We start from the raw sequence: 26,584 nt of genomic DNA on the forward strand, positions 1-26,584 counted from the left end.
TTACCTGTATAATTTGTCTTTTGGCGAGGTCTCGTTCTGTATTGTGTTGTGCATAATAAATGCCCGTCTTGTGAGATCTTGTCCCCTCTCACAGTAGAATTGTAATGAGCATGTTACTCTCCTCCCCGCCGTGAGCAGCATGCCTACCTGGGGAACAGAGGTGACAAGACAAGCTCATATTGTCGAATAATACCTGCCTTTGTCACAGCTCTATCCTATTACCCGACAAGATGGGCACAACCACTTCGGGAGGTGGAGACACATACAGTGGGGGTTCCACTATCTCATCTGTCTTCATTAAAAGCAACGCACCACTGGGGGAATGGGAAAATCAACATAGACAATGCTGCTAATTTATGTATTCATCATTGTTGCTACTCGGGAAGCGTTGTTTGTTGATGTTCCCCATGCCCGATGAAGCTATGAGCCAGGTTGATTAATTTTTAGAATTCACACAAGCCAGTTCTTTATCGGAAATGGTTTTATTTAAATATAAATATGTGTACAAAGGTACAAGCAACGATAGCTCATTTTTAGCAAATAAAATTCTTAATACATTATTAAAAGTATGAATAAACAAATGGCAATTAGTTGTTTCAAAAAACAAAACATAAACAAAGCATAGTAACTGCATTCAATGATTGATGGAACAACTTGGAGAAGAAAATATGTGGACCCAAATAAATCAACCAAGATAGATACATATGTATATAAAGATACAATAGAGCAGCTTACACGCTGTACATTAAGGCTTATATAAAATATAAAAATAAAGACAAGCGATGATGTTTGCCTCCTCACTTTAAGTGACATTTGTTCTCTCATCAGTCTGGGAACAGCTTTTTAGACAAATGGCAGTACAGGCATCCATGCTGAAACATCCAGGAAGTGGAATGCAACTGAGACAGGTGCAGAAGCCAATGTCTCAAACATGAAATGGACATGAATATAAACGCTGAAGATTTTCACTAGACACATCATTTGCATGCAACAGAGAGAACGTATGGGCTCCGCCATTTGTACAGATACTTAGTGTTTCAGGGTAGTACTGTTTCTTGTAAACATATTGAGACAATTTGATTGAGTTGTAAAACTTGAGTGTATGGTCCCTATTAGGACTGCCTTACACGTCTTTCTTCGCCTGAGCCTGCTGAAGATGACGCTGCATTCAAGTTTATTTCAAGTTCAAGATTGCCACCATTTTCCAAACCACCACTTATGATTGTTCCGGTAAAAGCCTCCTCTTCATTTTACAATCAGAAAACAGTACCAGGGGTGGGACAGCAGTAGTCAGCCCCCATTTTCCCCTATACAATTATCACCATCTTTGGGTTTTCATGGCCTTACCTTGTCCATCTTGGTACAACACACAGTTAACGTATAGCCATCCATTACCATGACAGCTAAAATTCACATTATCTTCATATCACATTTTCTTGTCCACTGACAAGCAACACTGTTACGTCCAACAAGTTAGGGTTATTATCAGAAGAAGCTCCAGGAATACAGCTCAGGCCCGAAGTATTCCTCCACTGATTAAACTCTTCATACAGTAGCTACAGTGCCTGTAGCACTTGTTGGTCAGCAGAGCTAGCCTGTTGTGCACAATAGTGTGTCTGTCTCTGTGGATAACTCAGTCTTTTGTGGATGATAGAGACACAAATGTGCTTAGAATTCCTTTCGCATGCCAACAAAACACCAAATGACAGACAACAATAGGTTGTTCATGTTTTTTTTTTTTCCTGAAATATGTCTTAGCTTGTAATGTCTTTCAAAGTATTTTAGAGGTCTTGTTTAACATTTAGTGTTAACACACAAAGTAAACTCTGAAAGGCAGGTAAACAGCTCCCCCAGTCATTTTGGACACCCAAATTCAGGAGATGCATTTGATTTATTTTGTAGTTGGCGCTGGCACAGAGACAGAATATCTCCACAGGTTTGGGTGGTCATCATGTAGAGATAACCTGGTGAGGTATCGCACTGTAATTATAGGTTTGACTTGAACATCACAATCTGCTGAATTCTCCAGCTCAGGAGCTCTACAGATCCCGCCATCCATCACGACAAATAAAGGTTGGTTATCCTATCGCCCCCATAAATCGCATGGCTCCCTCCAAATACTGTCCAAACGTGTCCTTGAAGGACTGTTTGAGTAAGGTAAGTCTGGTCATGTTAGTCCAGCCACATGTGTTTGTGGAGGTGACAATGGATATCTGCTCCTGTACTCTTCCTCTTGTTCTCAATTCTTTTGTCCAGTCAGACATGCGTCTGCATACGTTGTGAAGGCCGGCCATAGTCAGACTGCTGGGAGGATACTTGTGAAGAGGCATAAGAGAAGCGAGACGAGCTGGACACCTTGCTGGCCTGATCTGATTGGTCATACGCATCCACCTTCTCATAGGAAGCGGGCTTAACGTAGCTGGTGAAGGCGCGGCCATACGTAGCAGGTAGGTAAGCAGAGCCGCTGTAGAGGGGATCAGTGGGATAAATGCTGGCCGGCTGGGCGGGCTGCTGTTGCTGGGCAGCTTGCTGCTGCTCATATGCGGTTCTGCCCGCTGTGGTTGTTGCGTATCGGTGGGAGAAGTCATAGACACGAGGCTGGGTGCCCTGCTGACCATAGATGGGGCTGGGGGAGGGCAGCTGCGAAGGCGTGTAGACGGGCCGTGAGTTGGGCACGTATTCAGAGAAGCCACTGCTGCGGATATGGCGATCTTCATGGCCACGGACATTGTAGTAGCCATTGGTGGGGTCCTGTGAGAAGGACAGAGAAAATAAAAGCATTAACTCTGCATAGTTGACCATTGTGTATAATGGATGAAAATAATGCATTCTAGCTAAACTGAGTGTGTTTCTTCAAAAGTCTTCCAGTTTTACCTTGATCTCCGATCTTTCATCCTCCTCCTCTTCCAGGAGGTCGCTGTGTTCTGTGCGCGATGTCCCAGGAGACTCGCTGCTGTTCGGTGCCTGAGGGAAGACCAAGCATATTTGAAGAATTACTCGGCTGAGCAAGACCTCACTCATAAGAGCAAAACAAAGTCTGAGCAATTCATTACAGTACTATTGTGAATTTTCCCGAACCATCAATAGAGATATATCTACATGGCATACAAAGACGGGGCTCAAAGAAATTCACCATGGGCTCTTTGACATCCTCCTCGTCGTCATTGCTACGTGTAGCGTTGTGATCACTGTGAACAATCTGAACTCTGATGTCACTTTTGGAAAGACGAGTGCACCTTTTACCTGTGGGGATTGAAAGGAAGAAGAGCTTTACTTGACATTACCAGGCAGACTTGTACATCAAAATTGACATGTAATCACAGGGGAAACGGTTCAAAAACTGAACAGAAACTTTTCGGGCTCACAAATGAAAAGGACTTTAATCTGTTTGATTTGAAGAATTGGCTGTTGACCCTCGCGCCCATACTAACCGTTGAGCTCACCTTTGCCTGTGTGCCTGCAGCAGAGGGAGACCAGAGTGATGACACCGATGAGCAGGACACAGCCTCCACCAACTGCTCCACCGACAATTATCAACATAGGCAGGGCTTCTGCAACAAGAACAGTAATGGAAGGAAGCGGGTGGGGGTGGATGGTTGCCAAGAGAAGGAGGGGGATGAAATGAGAGATAGTAGAACATACGTGTCAGTTCAAGAACGTGCAGATCTGAGCAAAAGAAAGAAAGACATCCATTCATTTGTCTTGCTAATCCCAGAAACGTCAATGCCTATACAAACTCATCTGCGGTAATCCCCGGCCTGCTCACAGCTAGCGTATGCTCATGCGGGCAATCCGGCATCCCACAGCCTGGCTATTGTCTCTAATCTCTCTAAAAGAAGGGTAACAAGGCCTGACATGCAATGAAGCAACAGACAGTAATCTAATTAGAGATTCCAGGAGATACCGCTGCCCATTCCTCTGGAGACCCCACTCTGCTACGTTGATTTAAATTACTTGCGAGGACCTTATTTTTGGTGTCTGCTGCAACAAAGGCTTGTTGCACTTCTGCCTAATTTTAAGATCACTTAAAGCGACTGCAGCATAAGATGCTGAATTTGGCTCTCAGACCGAGATATCGGATATGAGTCCAACCACAAATGCATGTAGCCTCCTCTAATTGACTTTTGTCCCCAATCAATATCTATGCTATGGGGCAAACATATTCATTAAAGGAACCATCTGCTAATTACATCATATTGATTAGAGGAGTATACTGTACTTAAGATAAGCACAAGACAGGAGCGCTGATTTCCCCTAATCTTGCCGCCGTCACATCAAGAATTGATAATTTTAACCCTGGTGGGGATTAATACTGCTGTTAGTGTGTACCTTGCTCCTTCAGTGTGACCAGGGCGGTGCCGGTGCCGAAGCGGTTCCAAGCGGTGCAGTTGTAGCGCAGCTGGAAATCCTGTGCCAGAGTCTCTGACAGCACCAGGGAAGACAGGACACCATGGTCGCTGGTTACTGTCTGCACTGAGTAACGACCGGAGGAACCAGAGGACAGGCTCATGTCTCCAAAGGTCCACACCTGTTGAGAGGAGCAGGAGAAAAGGACGACAGGGAGTAAGTCACATTTCTATGAAGAATTGCTCACCGCCGAGCTAAGCAGAGGCCTGCCCGGCTGTTTATTCTTAGATCCCGGCCTGCCGCCGACTGAAAAACAGTTTCTCTCTCTGTTCTGCTTTCTCTCTGCCGACCTCTAAGGTGCTTCGTGGCTGACACAGCTCACAGGCTCATGTTTAAGTCGCCTCCCACGTCTGCCCTGCAGGTGAGGCCTAAGACGGGTTAGGTAGCTGCACTAGGAAATAAGGCTCCTCTCTGCTGTCTCTAGTGCAGGGCCAGCAGGGCACCTGTCTCTCACTCCTCCTCATACCCTAATTATCCTCTCACTGCCCAGCGTACGTTCAGCAGTTCAACGGGGTCAGTCAGCCAAGGGATGCCTCTTGGGCCGCTAATTGAATAGGGTTTGACTGAAACCGACAGGAAGCCGGTCTCCCACAGCTCCCTGAACTCGACTGCCTCTGCAGTCAATGTCGCAGCAATTACAGCTGTGAATATGTGTGTGTACGTGTTTGTCAGTGTGTGAGGTGGAGACGTGTTGGTGCAAAAGTGTGAAGGTGAGGTCAGGGGTAAAGATGCACTGACTCATCGCTCTGATGTGGGTGTGGCTGGGAGGAACATGGAGGTGGTAAGCTCCCAAGCACAAGGGAAAGGGAATGACGCACAATACAAATAACAGGGCTCACTTACAATCTTATCAGGCGTGGGGCTGCTTCCCACCCAGCACTCCAGCTTGCCCTTGGAGTGCTTGACAGCATGCTGCGTGGCGTCCACTGTGATGATAGGTGGGCCTGGTGTGAGGAAGAAAGAAAGACAGAGTGAGCAGAGCAGAGAAATGAAAGAACACAATAAAGAATATTTTTGGAAATATTGACCAATGCTAAATTTGTCAGATACACATTTTCATGCTACTTAGTCAACACATCAGTCCAAACATTACAAGCAACTGTGTACACTCTGAAAAGAAGCCACTCACCATTTACGGTTAGAGTGACATCTCTTTCCGCGACTCCAATCCGAGGTACGATGGCCTTGCAGGTGTATGTTCCAGCATCCTCCTGGGTAACAGCCTTCAGCTGCAAGGTGTTGCCATTACTGAGCACCTAGTGAGGAATCCAGAGAGACAAGTGAGAAGTGTGTTAGAGAGAGAGAGAGAAGGAGCGAGAGAAAGCGACGCAGTGGGGAGAAGAGGCAGACAAAGGAAACTGGGACCTTTATCAGTGGATTGTGGAGGCAGCACAGAGGTGGGCTGACCATTGTAACAAATGCTAGTGGTTTGAGTTTAATTTCATTGTGAAGAGCTTTAATCACAGCATTAAGCACTCCAGCCAGCGCTGAATGGCCGTGCTGCTGGGGAGATTGTTGTAATTAAACAGTGGGTACAGAACGGAGCGCACTTTGGTGAGTGGGCCTTAGCCTTTGGAGCTGCTACACTCACTCACTCCTTAGCTCATTGATCCTGTCATTCCATCAAGCTGTGATTAATCCATTTACCCCCACTCGGTCCTCCTCCCTCCCATCCTCCTTCCCTCTCTCCAATGTTTTTATTTCAACACACTTATGGAGTAACCCAATTATTCCACTACTTGTAGCTGTGTGAGGGACAGCGGCAGTGGGTGGATTAGAAAAATGTCGTGTTTTTTCCCTCTGAGGAGCTAAAAGCGTTCACTCTTGAAAATGACAGCATCACTTACGCCATCCTGCAGCATTCCTCACTGGAGGTGTTTTCTCCAGCAGCGCCTCAGAAAAGTGTATTAGTCGCCAGGAGAGAAGCTCCTATGAGATGTGTGATAGTGTGTGCGTGTGCTGAGCGACTTTTACCAAGATGATGTAAATAAAGGTGTGAATGTCCCATTTAATCCACCAACAAAATGGATAATGAAATGGATACTCAGGTGCAGCCTTTTCAATGGCAGGAATGCCGCTCTGAAAGTTGCGGCACGTGTTGTAATACTGTGAGTTTGAACCACAGCTTGACTGGTTGACTGATTTATTGAATAATTTGATGTATTACAGCATGTCATGTGCCCTGATGATGCTGTATGAAACTGTCAGTGGACGGACAGTTTTCTGCCAGAGGCTTTAGCCCTCAGGGAGCATTGAGAGAGGAGGTGTTGAAGATTCAGCCATAAAAAGAATGTTTGGCAGAAATGTGTGAGGATTTCATGCCTCAAGGCCATATGTGAATGTTTCTCTCTGGAGGGATGGTGTTGAAGCTTTACCATTAAGTTAAGGTGGTGACTAGTGTTGATGTACCACGCCTTACCACGCTGGAGCCCTGCTTGGTCCAGGCCAGGGTCAGAGGAGGGTTTCCAGTCCAAGCACAAGTAAAGGCTGCATCCATCCCTATATCCACCGTCATTGGCTTCGGCTCCGACAGCAGTCTGGGGCCGACTAAGGTGAAGCGACACAGACGGTTACAATAAATAAGAGGCTGCTTTTTCACATTAACATACCTCGAGAAAAAAGGGCAAAATACATTGCTGAGCCAGACTGCAAGGAATGTTTGCCTGAAGTTGAACTCACATTGGACATCAACCAGGGTGCTGACATTGGTGCTGCCTACAGAGTTGGACACCTCACAGGAGACGGGGTCTGTGAAGTAAGAGTAGTCCACTGTCACCTCAAGGCTGTCTCCATTTGCCTCAGAGATGGGAACTCCTCCTTTTGACCACCTGGGACAGATGAATAATCACATTATACAGTCGCATTAGTTCACGGAAGGTACTCAGCCATGCGTATCAAAGTGGTTATTAGCCGATTCATGGCTTGTGCCAATCACAATCAAACGTTGCCAGTCAAGCAGCCCATTTAACCCAATGAATCTACCAAGCACTTGCATGCTTGTACTGCTTTTTTTCTGAATGACATCTTTACGGTGGTTTGCATGTTAGCAGCATATAATGTAGCTGCACAATTTTGCTGTATCATCATTTTAGACTGCTGGCTATGCATGGATGGAGTTGCAGGATCAGAGTGAAACATTGAGATTAAAAAGCAGGATGGATACCTGTATCCAGTGATTTCAGGATTGGCCGAAGCAGAGCAGATGAAGAGAACCTTAGCTCCCTCAGTTACAGTCTGAGGCTGGACTGATAGAGTCACTGAAGGAGGGTCTGTTAAAAAGGAAAACCTTCATGTTACTGACACAAATTGGATTTAGTAATGGTATTGGCACCATTCACATTTTAACAGTGCAACAGAACCAGATTACTGTGCATAGCATGCTACAACGTTACAATATGTTGGTGGTCTGTGTATGGAAGCTGAAGCTGGGACACTCACGCTGGACATTGATAGTGATCGATGTCTGTCGTCCAGCTGGGGCAGCTAGGTTAAGAACCCTGCAGGTGTAGGTGCGTCCAGAGTCGCTATCCTCAGGAACGATTGGAAGCATACTGACAGCCGCCTCCTTCTTTCCATCCTCAAGCAGAGTCTGTAGAGTTGCACAACAACTGTTAGATTCTCCTGTACATCCGATCAACAGTTTACAAGCTATGCTTTTAAATAGAGACTCCAATCGAACACAACAGAGCATCAGCTCAATGGTACACAAGCAAGTCACCAAACCACCGAGGAATATCTCTATGACACTGCAGGTCTTATTTTTTCTTTTGGTAGGCGTTAAAATTGTCATCCCGTTCTTGGCATGGCAGTTAAATCATATATTTTATGGTGCAGCAGGGGATATTGTGCTGTTCCCACATTTCTGAGAGTGTTCCCCGTCAGCGCTCCTTGTTTGTCATCATCTTTTAAATCTATTTACTGCTCACAGAAATCAATACGCCTAAGTGAGGAAAGGTGTAGATTCTGAGGATATGGCTCACTGCTCTCTCCTTTTCTCCCTCTCTTCCTCATACACACACACTAGCAAGGGGAAACACAACTGTGATGCCCAAGAGGCCTGTGTGTCTGTTTTTTTTTTTGGGTGGTGACAGTGAGGAAGAAGTGTCACACATCTTAGGAAGAGAGCAAGGGCAAGCTGAGATTTGTCCCCGGACAGCCAAATCAATGGACGCAGGCTTTCACTTCCTCAGCCAGACACAGAAAAAGCACTATTATGCTCGATCAAATCACATCATTTCCTGACACCACCCCCTTACTAAGACAAAGATTTATCTGCCCCCAGTCTCATTTCTTAATGTTGGAAATAATCTCTGTTTTTCTCAAAGCTATCTTACTCGTTAATATTCTTTTTTTCTATGTATTCTTCTTTTCCCCTCCTCTCGTCTCCTCCCTGGCCCCTCCAATCCTCTTCCCTCCCTTCTCACTGCAGGCTCTCGCCTCCTTAAATGTGGCGTTTAGCGTCGTTTAGCGTGGTCAGAGAGCATGAAAAATGTGACACTTTCCCAGCCGTGGCTGGCTTACGCTCCGGCGCATCCCCATTGTGTTTCTGCATTGTTGTGGGTTATTTCTTCTCTGCGGAAACTCTACTGTATGAAACACTCATGCCTGTCTGAGCTTTGGCATGCTCCAGTTATGCTGTGGTGTCGCTGCATTAGGGAGCAAAGGGGGGTGGAGGGGGTTAGCGAAGGGGGGAGGCAGAGGAGGGAGGGTGGGAGTGGGGGGGGGGGGGGGTCAGGCAAGAGGGAAAATGGGAGGGGGACTGCAGCGAGTGAGCAAAGAAATTGTGCGAGAGATGGGTGGTGATAGAAAGAAAACCTGTGAGACCACGGAAGGAAGATGAGAAAAATAAAACGAGAAAAAGAAGAGTATCCCACAGAGAAAATATATATCTGATTTGAATAGCTTTGCATTCATTTCCGCGCGCTGTTACGTGTTGTAATAATGTGCGGTTGTTACTGTTTGAATGATAATGCTGGGATAATGCATAGATGTGTTCTCACTGTACCTTGGAATAAATAGCCGTCTCCATGACCTCTCCATCTCTGTACCAGGTGATCTCAGCGGCAGGTTTGGCCCCTGAGGCTCTGCAGGTGAGATTGTGTGGTGTGTGGGCCTTCAGACGTACAACGGGGCCACCCTCCACCACGGGGTCGGAAGGAGGAACTGTAAAGCAGAACAAACACACCACTCAAAACTAAATAACAAACTCATTACAGCTCCAGGCCAACACAGAGCCACAAAGAGGCCATACTGTTATTGAGCTCGACGTTGCTCTTAGCTCAACAGCAAAAGAGGCAAACAATATCTTCTCATGGCCATGCGTCCGATTAACAAAGTGTAGTTGGAGAAAAGAGAAAAGACATCATTTGGAAGAAAAACCGACTCAACCACATTTTTTTTTTCTTTTCTTGAGACTAGCGTTATTACTCTATTTGCTCTTACTCTTGCAGAGTGATGTTTCAACTGAATTGCTTATTTGTTCATTTATTTGCATGGTTTCGCTCGCACCACTGGCAAGCCAAGCGTGCCACCCCTGATGAAGGCGTCTATCTCCCCAACCAATATGAGAAGGCGTAAACATGGGGTTTGTGCTGGCCTTTCTCGCTCCCTCCACCGAACCAATTTCACTGTGTGTATCTGAATTGTCAGAGGTCCTTCCGCTTCCGCAACACGGACACTAATGGAATCCGAGTGCTAGGTGATTTTAATTTCCATGCCGATTCCCCTGACTGCACTCCTACCGTTGACTCCTTTGACTGTGCAGGATTGCTTTGGTCTCATCTGGCCACATTGATTTACACACACACACACACACACACACACACACACACACACACACACACACACACACACACACACACACACACACACACACACACACACAGGTGTGTGCACCCCATCACTTTTTAACACCCTTATGTCCAAACGTAAACAGACTACAGGTTCTGAGCAATTCACCCGATTTCCTTTCTATATTTATGAAATGCATATCATGTTTATGAACCAGCAGATTTGGTTATTGCATTAAATGTGAAAGTGTCACTTTCATCAACTTTGCCGGCTGCCTCCACCCGGGTATCTGTGTGGCAGTGTGTGGGCATGTGGTGAGGGCCGTGCTTTGTGCTGCTCTGTACAGCTTTGACGGGGACACGAGACACACAAAGGTGGGCTGATGAACACGGGCGAGCTTTCTGAACCTATTCCTTTAGTTTGAAATGTTCCTACGTGCTGACTGTGATCGCTCTCTGCTTGCCTTTCCATGACAACCCTGTCTGTACCACTGCCATGAACTCAGACTGCACACCTTGATAGCAACGGACAACAGGCTCTGTGGCGAACGCTTTGCATTGTGTTGTGGCTTAAGCTGATGAACTAATTAATACCTCCCTCTGTACGTTTTCCCTTATCGCTCTATAAGACTTCCACTAAGTTGAGTGCGGACAATTGGCGGGACAAATTAATAGAATGATGTTCCTTTGCATGCCACCAGATGCCAGCAGTGCTTTGCCAATTCCGATTCCCACAGGACTTGCCCCCACCCCCCACCCCCCCGCCTCACCCCCTCCACCTCTGAACGCCTGTGTGAAGAAGTAGATCACTCACATCATGTTAATGTGAAAAACGCCTTGCCGTTGACAAATGTTGTGGCTCACTGTAAAATGTGCTAACTGTGCAGACCCTGACTTCCAAGCGACTACACAAGTCATTTGTGACTGCAGCAATCACATTATCCAAGACATCCACAGTCTTCATTATCGCTACTGAGAGCAGAGGGTTTCTTTTTTTCGAGATAAATCTCTTGGCTGAGCTCTTGCCTGGTTTGAATTATACTTTCAGGACATGATTTAAACCGGGAAGCTAGATTTAAAAATGAGGTTATCTTTTCCGTGGTGATAAGAGACTGTTTATGAATTGCTAATTTAACAATATGTATTTAATTTTTGTATTTGTCTATGTTGAGAATTTCTTTAAATGCGATTATCTTGTGTAGCGTTTGTGTTGTTTGTAGATTTGTCTACTAGATTTGTACACTCCCCTGTTTGTTCCCAAGAGCTGCCAGCCTGCAGGCCTTGGCACGAGCGCTGGCTGTGAGGATCATGCGTGAGCTGTGTATCTTACCTAGTACAGTGAGCTTGGCACGATGGGAGCGCAATGCCGCCTGTGTAGCCTGACACTCGTACACCGCGTCATCCTCCAACTCTGCCGAATCGATCAGCAAGCTGTGCTCGCCTGATAGCGGGTCGCCCATTAAGGTATACCGCGTCCAGCCTGCGTGAAGCCAGCCCAGAGAATAGAGTCAGAGACCGACAAAGCACCCAACAACCAACACATAATGATCGGACTATAACATGGACAGATTAAAGCGTTGAACAAAGGAGTGAGAAAACGTGCCACGGCTTTTTAAAACACCAATGAAAGCCATTGAGCCGTTAGCAGGGCAGTGTGAGACTGGAAATGCAACACGTGAGAAGGTGGCTGCATGAGGAGTCTGTCCTTTAAAGGCAGACACAATGAAGATTGGGTGGCTAAGGTCAAGAGGAAGCCTCTCCACCTTCTCTCTAGTCTGCCACACATTTAAATGTCAGCGCGTGACAAAAGCCAATTGATTATCTACCTTCCTACAAGACCCTTAAAATGCTAAACAACAAATTAAAGTCCGTTGTGTGCAGCGGTAGCCGACCTGTCTGCAGTACATTGTTCTCTAAACATTCATTTGCGTAAAACTCCAGCGTTTGACATGGAGAGACTTGGTTTCTAATGAGAACTGGCATTGATCGAGGTAAGACCGACAGGGAGAGCTATAATGCAGTAGAGAGAAGAGAGGCAGAAATAATAAGTCAGTGATAATACCTGGTAGGTCTCTCTCTCCGCCCAGTGCCAGGCCATCTTTGGTCCACTGTACCATTCCCCGATAACCCACAATGACACAGGGTAGAGTCACCGACTGACCGGTGACAACCACCTGGTTCTGGGGTTGCTGGGAGAAGTAGGCTGCTTTGCTGGCTGCTGTGGGAACAGGAAGCACAATGTGAATACAAATATTCTTAGAATTCATATTTTCACGATGGTAGCTGGACAATTCACAAAATAGCTATAAAACATATAGGATACTGCTAATGGCGTTTCAGAGAATGTAATGGCTGTAGGTTTCTGCAGTGCCAGCAGAGATGTAGCATTAGAAAAGTGAAACTCTCACCTGAAGGGGTGTAAAAAAAATAAGTGAGTATGAAAAAGGGCAGACTGGTCTGCTCACTCTCTCTCTCACTTGCTGAGGGAATGTATGAGACCGACATATTTTATTTTTTTCCCTCCCATGAATGTTGCTTCTAAGAGGAAGAGTCAGCTGTACCTCATAACTTATTTAAGTCTTTCTCGAGACCATATGGTTTATATGCTCGCTGACGTGAAACAAACACACTTCTGGGGAGGAAAATCTGCCACTCTTTCAGTGTGCTTTTTGTAAAAATGGATGTTAAACAATCAAAACTCCATTAAAGTTCCCGGGGGACCCATCCGTTTGAGCCTGCTGAAAGTCAGCAGAGACACCTGCAGCCGTTCTGCTGCACACGGTCTCACTGGATTGGCTGGCCTGCCTTCACACACATGCAGAAACGCGGCGTAAATACGGTTCCACGGTTCCAACTGTTTTGTGCCACTATGCTAAAAGATTAAGTATTAGAATCACTACTGGCAGGGGAGGATGGCAAGACTCCAGAGGTAACTAATCCTTATAGGGGAAGGTGGGAGGAGAGGGAGAGAGGCAGTTGGTTGGTTATCTAAGTGGGGTGCCTGTTTGAGTCGGCAAAGAGGACTTAAAAAAACTTCAGTCATTCTCCTTCTCTCTTTCTTTGTTGCTTGATGGAGAATGGAAGGGAAGGGGGACAGAGGAAGATAAAGAGGGTTCTATTCAGGCAGTGCTAAGCCCCCCCTGAACTGCTTCTCTTGGTGGGAGCGCTTAAACAGACAGGGTTGCCCCCCCCCCAAGCAAAGAAAGCTGCTGAAAGGAGGGCAACATACGGCGGCCAGAGACGCGCTATTGTCCCCTTGTCCCTCTCTTTTAATAGGCCTCTTCATTTCCAATCAATCCTGCTAAATGCAAGTTTAATAGCTTTTCAATAGCAGCTTTTCCCCCCAGAGGGTAGCTGGGATTTTCTCTCTGTCTCACCCCTTTTCTCTTTCTCCGTCTCTTCCCCCACTTCCTCGCTTCATTCTCTTCTGTTTTTCTTTCTTTTTTTTTGAAAGGGGGGCTTCAGAGCTGGTTGGCAGTGTTTATTCTGCACTCAATTATCCACTTCATCTTGGGGTGCACCATGGGCTGAACCCTACCCTTCGCCTCCCCCTCTCTCCCTTTGCTCCCTCCTGTCTCTGTCACCCAAAAGCACAATTAGAGCTGCCAAACAGTGAGTTCATCAGGAACGTGAGTTCTCCATGGCTCATACCACTGGGGTTCTCAACAACTGCCTCAAAAAACCCCTTTTCACATGCACCCCATTCTTTCTTACTCTCCATCTGGGCCAAATGAGATGTTAATAGTCTAGATAGCTAAACAGAAAGAAAGACCTTTCTTGCACAATTCATGTTAGTTCACCAATAATGTCTCCCGTTTCATCATTTTACCAAGCGGCTAAAACAGGTGGGGTGTATGTGTGTCACGCACTGTGGATCAAAGGAGGCCAATTTGAGAGAGTCAATGAGAAGTGAAACATGTTCTAGCTGAGGCTATTATGCATTTAGTGAAGGCTGGCATTTTCCCTTAAAAAATGCCGTTTTTCACAGACTGCCTACCTGTCGCTAACATTCTGCCTTTTATGAGCTATTGAACATTTTCATATGCCTCCCATTGCAGAGGAAAAAACATTGATTGCAAATAAGTATCGTGTCCGGAGTATCTAAATGTTTACAATAAGTAATCATTCTCCACATTGGCTGATTGTTTGGATGAATTACATGCACTGAATTGTATCTCTTTACCTCACCCACATTCAATTTCTCACGCTCACATATGGCAATTAACGTCGCACGCACACACATATAAAAGCAGGCTTACAAATATAGACTACGGAGTATGTGCTGTAGCGAATGTCTTCACACCATGTGAGTGATTCATTGCTCTCCAGATCCCTTATTGAAAATACTCATCAGAACATCTCGAATGGCTAATGACTCATGCCAGATTCCTTTAATTCCTCCTTGCTGAATTAAACAATTCTTTGACGGTGTATTGGCAGCTTAATTACATGAATACATTTCTGACGGGGAGAGAGGGAGGAACAGAAGCAGACAAAGAAACAGTGGATGAGAGGCAGTCAGAAGAAGTAGGGAGCTGTGGGTGTGAGGAGGCTTGTTCTTGATGTGCTGCAGTGTCACATACACACATGTGTGCACACACACACACATACACACACACACACACACACACACACACACACACACACACACACACACACACACACACACACACACACACACACACACACACACACACACACACACACCGCAATGCCATCGCTTACAGTGTTTTCACCAGACTCAAAATCATGAGCCTGTCTGTTGGCTGCAATTGAATCACATTCGAAAAGAAGGATGTGAATGCCCCTTGAAATCCGAACATTTCTGCAGTGGATGTGACTTTATTTACCATGTCGTCTTGAATGTTACGCAGGTAAATATGTGCAGTGCAGATTAGTTATACCACATGCGGTGTGCTTAATGTTACTTTAAATGCAGTTCAATTTTAGTGCTCATCACAGAAAATGGTAACATTCCCTCTGTGTCTTACCTTTGCTGTGTGTGTGTGTGTGTGTGTGTGTGCATGAGTGTGTACGTTCTTTTCCATTCCCCAGTAACAAGGTCAAAACACATTTGGCCTGATATATTTTAATCCGGATTTCTCAAAATGGAATATCATTTCACGCTGCTGGATGCACATGGGTCTACGTTTATACGTGTGTGTGTGTGTGTGCATCTCTGCCCAACTGTGTGGGCTCAGTCCGTGTGTGTGTGTGTGTGTGTGTGTGTGTGTGTCTAAAAATGTGCAATGTATGTTTATGTCTGTGTGTGTGCGCCTATTTGAAAGTGTGAATGTGTGAATGAGTGTGGAGGGTGGGGCAGTGTTAATAGGGACATGGCAGGCACTGGGGGGCACATTTAGCAGTTACTTTGACACAGTGACTTTGCTGTCTCTGTCACATGGTTGGAGTTAAGTGCAAAACAGCCTCTCCGACTTGGACACAACCTATTAAAGAGCTTTGCGTCGGCCCCGGCACTGCCTGCACTCTCTCCCCTTCATCTGTGCTGATAGCGATACATTCACATCAGGAAGGATCAGGAAGAGATGGACAGATGTTTGCAATGATCCGTCCACCACTGGACATCTGCCTTGATAGAATTAGATTGAACCAGTCACCGAGTCTGTGTGTGTGTGTGTGTGTGTGTGTGTGTGTGTGTACACACTTAGAATGTGTATGTGTAAGTGCCATCCATGATGCTAAAGACTGAGAAAGATAATGGCACTGAAGATGACCTTTAGATAAAATGGGGCTCTAACACTCTACAGTGCATTTACTACCAAGTCACCGCAGTCATAATCTCTTATGACAATTTGGCAATCTGACAACAACAAAAAAGAAGCCTACTCCTTAAATCAACATTAAAGAAATCCGGTCCTTCAAATAAAGTCAGACTTTCTTGCTGGGAACAGCTCAGGCAATGCACTATGTCCATTTCTGCGTGTTGTTACAATGACACTCAACTACATGTTCATTCACTCTAAGAGGCTCCGAGCTGCGTTCGCAGAGAGACCCTATTTTAGTCCTGATTTTATTCCATGTCCTCATTCCAATCCAGTGCAAAGAGTGCAACATCCAGTCCTGTAGGGTCTATAAATAAAAGTGCTCTCAACTTGACTGGACAATTTGCTCTGTGCAGCAATAATTCAAAATGTTACAAAATAGCGGCTGATATCTACTTGCTCTTTTCCCCCTGTGGCGGAGGTAGAATCCTGCAGCCGGCTGGTGGTGAGCTTTCCACAATAAGAGTCAGAGAGGAGAATATGAGGGGGGGGGGGGGGAACAGTTCCATAAAAACCCTCCGCACAAAACAAGGCAATTGGCAAAAAAGTGTCACGCTTGGAATAAACAACCCCTTTCCCCAAATGCCATCCATTGTGCTGTGTCTAGATAAGGCTTCTAAATCGGGCTGGAAAATGCAAGCTCCATTTCTCTCTGTATGGAATTATTATCCCTTTGTTTTGAGTCAGGCTCTTTTGTCTTTCCCTTCCTGTATGTGTGTGTGTGTGTGTGTGTGTGTGTGTGTGTGTATTCAAACAGATAGTAGTGCTGATGTAGCTGAACCAAAGAGTATGTCCCAAAAGGGACCCTGCACCCCTCTCATGTTTGATCTGGCTACTAAGCTCATTACTATGACTCCTACAGAACTTCTGAGGGCTTGAAGGGGACTAATAACAGATACCACCCACCAACTCGTGGCAGTGTGGCACCCAACACAAGCACTGCATGTGTGAGCAGCCTCTGTGTTTTTCTTAGACTTGGACCGTTGCAAACTCCTTCAGCCTGTGCCTCTGCAGATGGCCTCCTCTCTCATACCTTAGTGTGTCCCGGCCTCTCTTCAATCCTTTGTCAATCACGTGGCATTCCATCTGCACTCTCTCAACCACCCACTCTCACTATCCTTTTTCCCATTCTGCTTTTTATTGTGCACAAATTGCAGTCTAACAGCTTTTTAAGAGCTGTTTTGCTGGAGTTTAATCCTCCTAGCCTCCCCTTTCAGCCTTTATTCCATTGTGAAAATCTTGGCTCAGAGACCTAGACCCTTCTTAGAGTGTGGACCCGCTTAACTACCCAGCCCCCCCTGCTGCGCTGCTGATACCCCCACCCAGGGCATTTTCTCCCATTCCACTACAATCCAGACCCATCCTCTCATTCCTCTGTTTATCACTCATTGGCCTACAGTCAGTGAGAACCTGATCCCTGAAATCAATGTCTAGCAGGCCCCCTTTGAGAGTTATGTAAGGTGTTACTAATTGTTGATTTGCTTTCTCCATGGCTCGTTGTGCCACCACTCTGCTTCTCCGTGTCAGCTGTCATCTCTTGCCAGCCTCTCCCTTGCACTTTCTCGCCCCACATCTTCCTGTCTTCTATCCTGTAGCCCCTTGTCCCTTTCTCCTGCGGGATGCTCTCTGCATCCCCGGTGTGAAAATCACAGGGGTTTGTGTCAGCTTGTCAACACAACACTCAAGAAAGCAGAAGAAGGCGAGGGAACAACAAAAAAAAAAAAAAAGAGCCACTACGCGTTCGAAAGACCGCACAAACTGAGGTGAGGTAAAAATGGAAAAAGTGGTCTCCTGTCAGCTTCCAATTGCAAAGGAGTGGGCCATGAGAGGGGATTGATGGAACGCTGTAATCAGTCTGTCTCCAAGGCTGTCACCACGAGGTCTTTCTCTGCTGGAATAGGGCACAGCACACATCACAGCAGCAGTAAGGCTGATCGCATGGGCGAGCAGCGGCAGAGTTTTTCTCCCCGGGTACCTGCTACAGCAGATGCAGTGGATAGAGTAATAGAGTGGAATGCATACAAGAAGGGGGAAAACGGGAGGGAAAAATGGAGGAGGCTGTGGGGGGCGGACCAAGAGTGCTGATGTGACATAGTCAGTGTGTGCGAGAGTGTATGTGAATGGGTCGCGCCGATCACTGTGCTGCAGTGCCCCGACATTGTGCCATAAATACACTAATTCTCATACTGTCTTCACACACTTGTCGCACGCACACAAACACACACACGCGCACACACAGACACACACACACCGTAGATGTACGCATACTGTCACACTCCCATGTCTTGAGGGTTACCAGTGGGCAGAAGCATCTCTCTGAGAATAATTCTTGCACAGCTTTTAAACAGCCCCCCCCCCCCCCCCCCCCCCCCCCCCCCCCCTTCCTCCTCCCCCCAAGCCAACAGCCAAAGAGCTGAGAGCTGACTCCATGTAGACAGATAGCAAGTGACTGGCTGGCTGGCAGGAGGACAGGAAATAAAAAGCCATATAAAAAAAGAGAGAAAAGGGGAGGGAGCCAGTGGTGGCGGTATGAAATTGTCTGTACACATCAGCCAGCAGTGTTGACAAGATGTTGATTGAGCTAGTCTTGTCATTTTGTGTCATTCCTGCTTACCCCCTGGTGTTTTCACTGCAAGACAGCTGCTGGCTGGATCTGTGTCACAGTTCCAGCCCTTTTCTGTCCCCCTTGCTTCTCTCTCCCCCTCTTTCTCGCTGTCTCTGTTCCCAATTTCTCTCTCTGGCTCCCTCTCCTCTTTCCCCAGCGTTTGGATGGAAAGGCTTTCAGTATAATTTACCGTGCTTTTAAATCATTAACTTCCAGTGCTGTTTGCAAAAGCCCTGGTTTAGTGTGTGCACAACAGCTGACAAGGTGGATAAAAACGGCAATGGTGCACAACATGTGACGGAGAAGCTTGTCAAAGATGGGCCAAGAATAAATGTTTAAAAAAAAGTAAATCTTTTCATATCCGGTTGCAGACGTGACAAGTAAACCGAACAAATATACATAAATAATAGATAATAAAAATCAATAAAACAATGAAGGGATCATGTTAAAATTGCCTCCATCTCTTGCTTTTTCTAAAAGGCGGTGGAAATGAAAACAAAGGAATTCTCTACATAGATTCTGTACTGGGACTCTGGGCCTAATGCCCTGGGGTGTCAATTAATTTAGTCTAGGGATTTTGCGGCCTACTGTTCCTAATTGAGCCCAGTAGAGACCCCCTAGGCTTTCCACGATAGGAAGTAGTGCATTTCATAATTAATACTCCCCCCCCCCCCCACCCCTTTATTATTATTATTTTTTAATGAGGGTGTTAATGTTGTAAATGTATGCATCTCATTTGAGTAAAAGGGCCATCTACGCTATTGTTCACTTCTGCAGAGTTTGCTGCTGGTGAGATGGATAAAAGAGAGACAACTTCATTCACACGCAGCGACGGCACATTGAAGTCAAAGCTGTGCTTTTGTGTGTGCCTGACTATAAAACACAGCTAGCTCAACGAGACTCTCATTAGTGTTGCTTAATATGTGTGCTTTTTAAAGCTTAGAGGTTAATGCCCGACGTGCCTCCATTTCACTGGAGCTCTCTGTAATTTGATGCATAATTCTTTTTTGTCAGCAGCTGACAAGAGGCCCTCCAGAGAAAGCAGCTGAACTGTGTTGTGAACTCTGCGTCCAACAGGAGCACAAAGGCCCCAAAACACGTCTAATTAAACCTGTTTAAAATCTTCTCCTGCTCCACATTACAGTAGATATTTCTGAACTATCATATCTTCCCATCTCTCTGTCCAGAGAGCATAACTCCCGGCGATTAAACAAATGACCTCCTCTCCCAGGAGAGCCATGGATCCAGTGAAAACAATAAGTGTGTGATTCACAATGCCGACGCCTCTCTCGTCTTACAAACGGTTTTCAAATTGCCATTTATTAATCAATGTCTGTGGTGAGTCTGTGACCAGAGTTTCTCTTCCCTTTTCATCGAGAGGTGGAGAAAAGGCGAGTTTTAATTTAACATCACTTTTTTTTATTCTGTTCATCAGATCGCTTGTAACTTGAATCATTCTTTTAAAATGACTGATGACTGAGAGCTTCCTGAACACAAGAAAGGGAGGGGAACAATGTTACCTGCTGACCTCAATACATCCTGCTTTGTGTTGAGAAAAAGAAGGGAAGGGGGGGAAACTAATTTCCTGAAACTCCATTTCTTAAGCGTTGATTAGTAAAGGAGCATAATTAGAGTGAAATGTGAAGTCAGGGTTTTTTCAGATTGCGCCGCTTCCTCTAGAAAAATCAGGCCATGATTAATGAATAAATGATTAATGAGCGAACTAATTAATCAATTAATTATTAAGCAAGCACTCGGAACAAGAAACGGGTAGGATGACGGTGAACAGTGGATATAAGAGATGGTTAGGTTGTGTGTTAGAGAAAAAAGGATTTAGGGTAATCTGCCTGTTTGTTCTGTCAGTTTGCTTTGTCTTCTGTTACAGGGGAGGATGAGGAAGAGGGCGGATGGGGGGAGATTGGAAGGCTTAGCCCTCCGTCTTCAGCTTCCTGAGTCAGCCAGCGTTGTCTTGTCTGAGAGCAGCGACATCGAAATCCTGCGTTGGCAAGTCTCCCCGTAGATATCTCGGGGTCAGGTCTTCAGCTCACGCAGCAGTGAAGACTGGCATAACATTTGCCGACTACAGTGATCACGTTTGCATTGGGCTGCAAAAGGCCACACACACGGTCCCGAAAAAGGCAAAGGGTAACGCAAAGTTCCCTTCTCTAACCGGCCGTCTCTCTCCCTCCCCCTGTCTTACACCCCATCAATCTTTGATAATGTGCAGCGTGGGTCTCTCCTGTGTGACCAGGCTGATGAGACATCACAGCAGGGATTGATGTATGAAATGCAGCCTCAGAATGTAACTGTGATATACTGGACCGTTTCAAGTCAAGTTTGACCTTTTTTTCCCAGATATTAATCGCTGCAGTGAAAGAATATATGTGTGATGTATTCCTCCCCCAGGAGCTCCACACACTTTATTCTTTGGCGTGGGCTTTTTCTATACCTTCAGCTTAGTGGAGGTGGGGGCTTTTTTTTCTTCATTTCTGCGAAAAAGACCCCAGAGCTGCAACACAACAGGATATGGGACACAAAATATTATGTTATAAGCGGATGGGTTTATTGTTGTTGTTATTGTACCATTGCTCTATAAAGTTGCACTCCCCTTCTCCCCCCTACACATCCTTAAAGCGAGAACATGAGAGAAGGATCTTTCATCCCTGCATATCTTTCCTGGCGTTTACTGCTGGCCTTATTAACAGAGTTGTGAGTGACGGAGGCAGAGTGTGCTGGGAGAATCTCAAGGGGCTTTGATGGAGGCAAGCCTTGGAGCTGCAGCAAGCTGAGGGCAAGAACATGCTTGCATTTACCCGCTTAAAATGCTTCATAGCGTTCTTTGTCCACAAATCATTTTCCATAAAACTCTCTTTTACTTCTTGTCTTTTGTTTTTCTCAAACGGGCCACCGGTTGGACCAGTGCTGCATTCTGTCCTAAACATAGCATGGCATTGCAGATTACCTCCGAGTCAACTGGGTGTGAATGGGTCTTTGTCATGCTGGGTGGGTTGGCTCATTGACTGTGAATCCCTGGACATATGGTGGCTGTGTGCTGCGATGTGTCATGGCAGAGAATGCCGTGGGTTGGGCTCTTGACCCTCGCCCGGCCTTTAACATCTAACCGGCTGCACCAAAGTCTGCAGCTTGATGAACTTAAACACTTCATTGTGCACTCTGGGATTTGGGGGTGTGTTTATTTTTCTTTGGCGCTTTACTCTGGATGAAGAATGTTCGCTTTGCAGTCGGGGCAGATGTGTGCTATGTGACGGTTTGGCCAAACCATGTAGCACGCGCCCTTTTCTCATGTTGCGGTGACACACACACACAAGGGGACACACACTTCGTCTGTAACACACTGCTTCAACGGTAGAAGAAAAGCTATACATTGGACCTGTATCTTTGATGGCCAGACTACTACAGAGAAATCTCCTTTGCCCTGGTGCGATAAGACTGTTAATTAAGAGAAGGTCTAGCGCTTCCACAATGGTGACATTACCACCCGAACTGAACACATTACACAGGGAAATGACTGCAGCATATATCTACGTCTCTGGTCACACTCCAAAAGATAAAGAAGGGAAACTTTAAACTTCTGAAACATGCCGTGAGCTCTTTTACATCTTTTTACGCATTCTATCTTTGTGTCTGCAAAACAAGACTTTCTTTACAGGTCACATCTATACCGGAGAGGCCTCAGGTTTGGGTCTCTGATAAACAAGTGGAGCGTTACAGGCTCTTAAGCCCACTGGTGAGATGATCGATCATTAGACAGAGTGTGGAGATAACTCCCTCAACCTCCCTGTTGGCTACCACTGATCCCATATCACCCTCACAGGATATGGTATGAATCACAGGAAGTTGAGATCAATCTATATAGATTGTGCTGCTTGATTACAAATGAAAACAAATATCCTATTTAGCTTAGCCACGCGGGTGCCTCCGCATCTAGCTGCGACTGTGTGAATGTGTGTGTGTGTGTGTGTGTGGGGGGGGGGGGATCGATGTGGGCATCTACTTTTTGGAAATAACAGATTTTTTACTTTCTCCTTTTACTGATTGCTGATAATTGCTAATCCCTCTCTACAATCTGTCCTACCTTCAGTCATTTACTTTGCTCAGTCCATCGTGCTCTCAAATCTCCCTTCTTGAGGGAGTCGTTTTTTAAATCTTAATTAAAACAGACTCCAAAACCCCCCAACCTCCCAGGGGCTGTCTGAAAGCAGCTTAGAACAATCAAGAGGACGGATTAGAAGTGAGAAGAAAAGAAGAGTAGAGGAGATGCAAGAGGGAGGGAAGGGGGGAAAAACAAAAACAGGAAAATATGGAGAGGAGAGAGAGAGAGGGAGGAATGACCCCTTTCCTTCATCCCACTGATCCTCTCTCCTTCCCCCTTCACTCTGTCTCTCCCTCTCTCTCAGGACTCAGGAGTCTGGACCTGACCTATTGACATTCAGCTTCTCGGCAGATTAAGCAGCGAATGGTGCCTCTAGAAAGGGTAAACACACTGGAGGAACAATGACCAACAGGCGGCAACCTTATTGGATTCTAATTAACTGCCAGGAGAGATGGCTAGGGCCATGTTAAGTGCTGTGGGACACAAGTTAGAGCCCAAAGACCTTAAGTACCACAACTCACATCACCTACACCCTCCTCCCTTCTTGTTGATGATCTCTGTCTTCCTTTATCTTCCTGTATCTCTGTATCCTCTCAATTCTTCTCTCTTTCAATCTATTTGTCCACTGTTACACATATGGCCCATGAGAACGGCAAACAGAGACTTTTAAAAGCACTCCTTTGAGAGCTATTTGCCCTCCCTCTTTCCTGGGCTACCTCTCCTTTTCTCCCTCCTCCTCTATTTTTTTTTTAACAAGGTGGAACGAGGCTCATCCCCCAGAGGGTAGCTGTTTGAGCTATAACGTTAAAATAGGCTGAAAAATATGGAGAGATTATTTGATATCGAACAGATTGAATTATCTAGAGTGAGGGAGAGGGATGAAGGAGAGCAAAATCATTTTTCTACATCGCCCCTGGGAGGGAGTGCTACTGGAGGGAGTGAGGGAGCTAAACGGAGAGGAGCTGAACCTCAGTGGTCACAATTTGGAAAATACCATTTTTTTTTTTTTTTTTAGCCCTATCCCAATTAACCAGGACACTAATTTGATTGTGAGTCCAAGGAGGTCTCCCTACATGTGTGAACTTTCTCACTGGTGCAGTGGGTCCTCTGTCTTTGAGTGGTCCCCTGATAAGGCCAACTCACAATGGTCCCCTGTATATATGGAACCACAGGCACTAATTAGACTGGTCTCACTAATGCGTTAGTGTGAGAGAGGGCCTCGGCCATCGTGAGTGGAGACTGAAACAGGAGAGGAAAAAAAGCAATGCCCTGCTAGAGACGGGCCATCGTCACCTCAGCAGGCATATAAAGCAATTCATTAATTGGTGTGAAAACACACATAGAGCCACATGTGTGCAAACACACACACACGCGCACACACACGCACACACGCACACACACACACACACACACACACACACACACACACACACACACACACACACAGACACCTCAGTGCAAATACACATTCTGATGTTATGGGTATTCCGTGAACCCGGTGCTTGTTAACACATTACCTGGGATCAAAGAAGCAAAGGCTAGAAGGAGAGAGGACTAGAGGAGTCATTATTTGACGAGGAAAATTGCAGCCCAGTGTTATGTTTGTCCCTCGGCAAAACTGGCAGAATGGAGGTTTTCATCCGCTTCACAAAACGGAAGGATCTCTTCTCTCGTTACGATCATGTGAGAGTCTTTGAAAATCCTCAGAGAACTTCTTCTTTTTTTTAAAATCAAAGCTGGGAGGAAAATGAATCGGAGCTTCAGTTGTGATCCGAGCCTGGAGGTAAAGGGGATCCACATGACCACTGTCTATTTCCACACCATTACCGCAACAGTCATGGCTGTAATGGGTTGAATTGGGCCATTGATTTCTCTCATGCACCCTCTCTTTCACCCAAAAAACCAGTCTGTGCAAGTTCTGAGAGTTGTTCTGTTCCTTTTAACAAAACATCACATGCTCAAAGACAGCTCACATAAAACTTAGGCCTTGGCCCAATAAAACTAACACACACACACACACACACACACAGACACACACACACACAGACACAGCCAACACAATATGTCCCAGCTTGAGTTCCTGGGGAGTTAAACAAAGGACTGAGTTTGAATTGGCTTTTAAAGAACTCCCCAGCACAATCAGGGAGTTGACTCGAGCTATACTGTAGTGTGTCAGAGGACTGTTTAGAGAAAGAAGAGTAGTTAGGCCAAAGGTCTATAGTGCAGTGAATGGCTAATCTAAAGTGTGACAGCTCAAGAGCTTCTCTCCACCGGCTACAATAGGCCTCCAATCAGGCCTGACTGCCCCTCACTCTTTGGTCAGCTGTTTTAACTGCCTTGTGATTGAGTGGCTTCATTAAGGGTCTATTTATCTTCCCCTGTATCACAGCCTTGAAAGACTGGTGACATGCTCAACACACCGACGCACCGCCTAAATGTAAACCTCCCCATTAGCACACACAGAACGTTGAGCGACACAGTAATCGACTCCCTCGGAGCATGTTTCAGTTAGATGTACAATCTCTGTACTGGTTTTAACAAACTTTCAACGTCTCTCCCTCTCTTACGGGACAATCTATCGTCTTGTCAGCTTTCTTGCATCTTGCTGACCAATTCTCTCTAGAAAATTGTCCCGGGCCCTTTAGCCTGTGATACCTTCTAGGGAGGGTTTGGCATGTGTCTGTGTTCATGTGTAATACCACCGGAACAAAATAGCAGGCCAGGTCAAACCATGACCTAACACAGACAGAGACCCTCCCAAACAAGCCACAACAAACAGCTTTCTGTAGACACTCTCTGCCTTTGATCTAAAGAAGCAGAGATGAGATCTGTCTCGTCTTGCCTCTCTTCTCTTTTGCCCTTTTCTATTTTTCTTCTCAACATCTCCTTATATCCCTCTATCCCCTCCTGCTGAGCAGGTGTATTAAATAAGGTGACTATTCCAGCAGCATTGGGCCGCACCTCAAAGTGCAGTCTGTGAAGAGGGCTTTTCTCTCCTTCCCTCTTATCTTTTATCCCTTCCATCGGCCCATCTTCTTTACTCTCCCTTTCCCTTTATCCTTCTCCATCCCTTGTACTTCTTTCAACGCGTTCCCTTGCACTCTTGAATGTGAAATGGAGAGGGCAATGCCTCTCATCTATTTGAATTCATCTACACCTCCCTGTCTATCTCCCTCTGTGCATCTCTCTCAGCCTATTGTCTATTTAGCTATAGGTCTAATTATGCTGTCTCACTTATGTAATTAGCACAAAAATAAATGGCTGCCGTGGCTTAGTATCTCCCTTCACCCCACCAGTTGACGACTCTGAGAAAACAAATTATGGAGAACAATAGGTACAAATGGCTTCTGCACCAAACCACATGATGGATGCAGCCTGGGTTCCCTGCATCTCATCCCTTCCCTTTTCTCCCTGCCTCGCTTACTCTCTTTGCTCTCCCTCCCCTCTCTATATCTCCAGCTCTATATGTCTCTGTTTGGAAACAGAGGAGGACTTGAGCACTCTCTCGCCCAACTACGCTATGATTGTTTGGCTGTATCATCTGTCTTCCCTTCTTGGCACTGACACTATATTCACACTGACATCGTATTAGGCAAGGTCCTTTTACTACCTCTTTCTTTCTCTTTCTCTTTCTCTTTCTCTATGCTCTACTCTCTCCTTCCCTTCCCCTGCTGTTGTCTCCACTGGCACTCTCCTCTCCTCTATCCCCCAGAGCCGTCGATACACCTCAACTGCATAGCAAACGCCTGGGACTTTCTAAAGCAAACAGCCAGCCTCCTGTGCCGTAGCCCCATCTGTGGATAGTCTGAGCAGGGAACAATCAGTCCCTCTCCTCCACTGCCTCGTTCTCTTTCCAGTCCCCTGGGATCTGCACAGCAGTAGGATG

At 45.9% G+C, this 26,584-nt stretch overlaps 1 protein-coding gene across 2 annotated transcripts in view; it reads right to left on the reverse strand.

Annotated features, from left to right (window-relative positions):
• Nucleotides 1–471: 471 nt before the first annotated feature.
• kirrel3l (kirre like nephrin family adhesion molecule 3, like) overlaps nt 472–26,584 on the reverse strand; it is a 32,487-nt gene continuing 6,374 nt past the window's right edge. Inside the window, exons 2-15 of one of the 2 annotated variants that reach the window (XM_034553486.1) lie at nt 12,259–12,414; nt 11,527–11,676; nt 9,413–9,570; nt 7,846–7,996; nt 7,571–7,676; nt 7,087–7,235; nt 6,827–6,954; nt 5,537–5,663; nt 5,251–5,351; nt 4,330–4,528; nt 3,432–3,551; nt 3,134–3,243; nt 2,875–2,964; nt 472–2,751 (exon numbers count right to left, since the gene is read on the reverse strand). In XM_034553486.1, the coding sequence (XP_034409377.1) occupies nt 2,257–2,751; nt 2,875–2,964; nt 3,134–3,243; nt 3,432–3,551; nt 4,330–4,528; nt 5,251–5,351; nt 5,537–5,663; nt 6,827–6,954; nt 7,087–7,235; nt 7,571–7,676; nt 7,846–7,996; nt 9,413–9,570; nt 11,527–11,676; nt 12,259–12,414 (2,240 nt within the window). In that variant the 3' untranslated portion in view covers nt 472–2,256. The remainder of the gene's footprint in view (nt 2,752–2,874; nt 2,965–3,133; nt 3,244–3,431; nt 3,552–4,329; nt 4,529–5,250; nt 5,352–5,536; nt 5,664–6,826; nt 6,955–7,086; nt 7,236–7,570; nt 7,677–7,845; nt 7,997–9,412; nt 9,571–11,526; nt 11,677–12,258; nt 12,415–26,584) is intronic. The other variant, XM_034553487.1, reaches the window with a different exon arrangement.

The sequence above is a fragment of the Cyclopterus lumpus genome, chromosome 16 (assembly GCF_009769545.1).
Source record: "Cyclopterus lumpus isolate fCycLum1 chromosome 16, fCycLum1.pri, whole genome shotgun sequence".
In the NCBI taxonomy this organism is placed as follows: domain Eukaryota; kingdom Metazoa; phylum Chordata; class Actinopteri; order Perciformes; family Cyclopteridae; genus Cyclopterus; species Cyclopterus lumpus.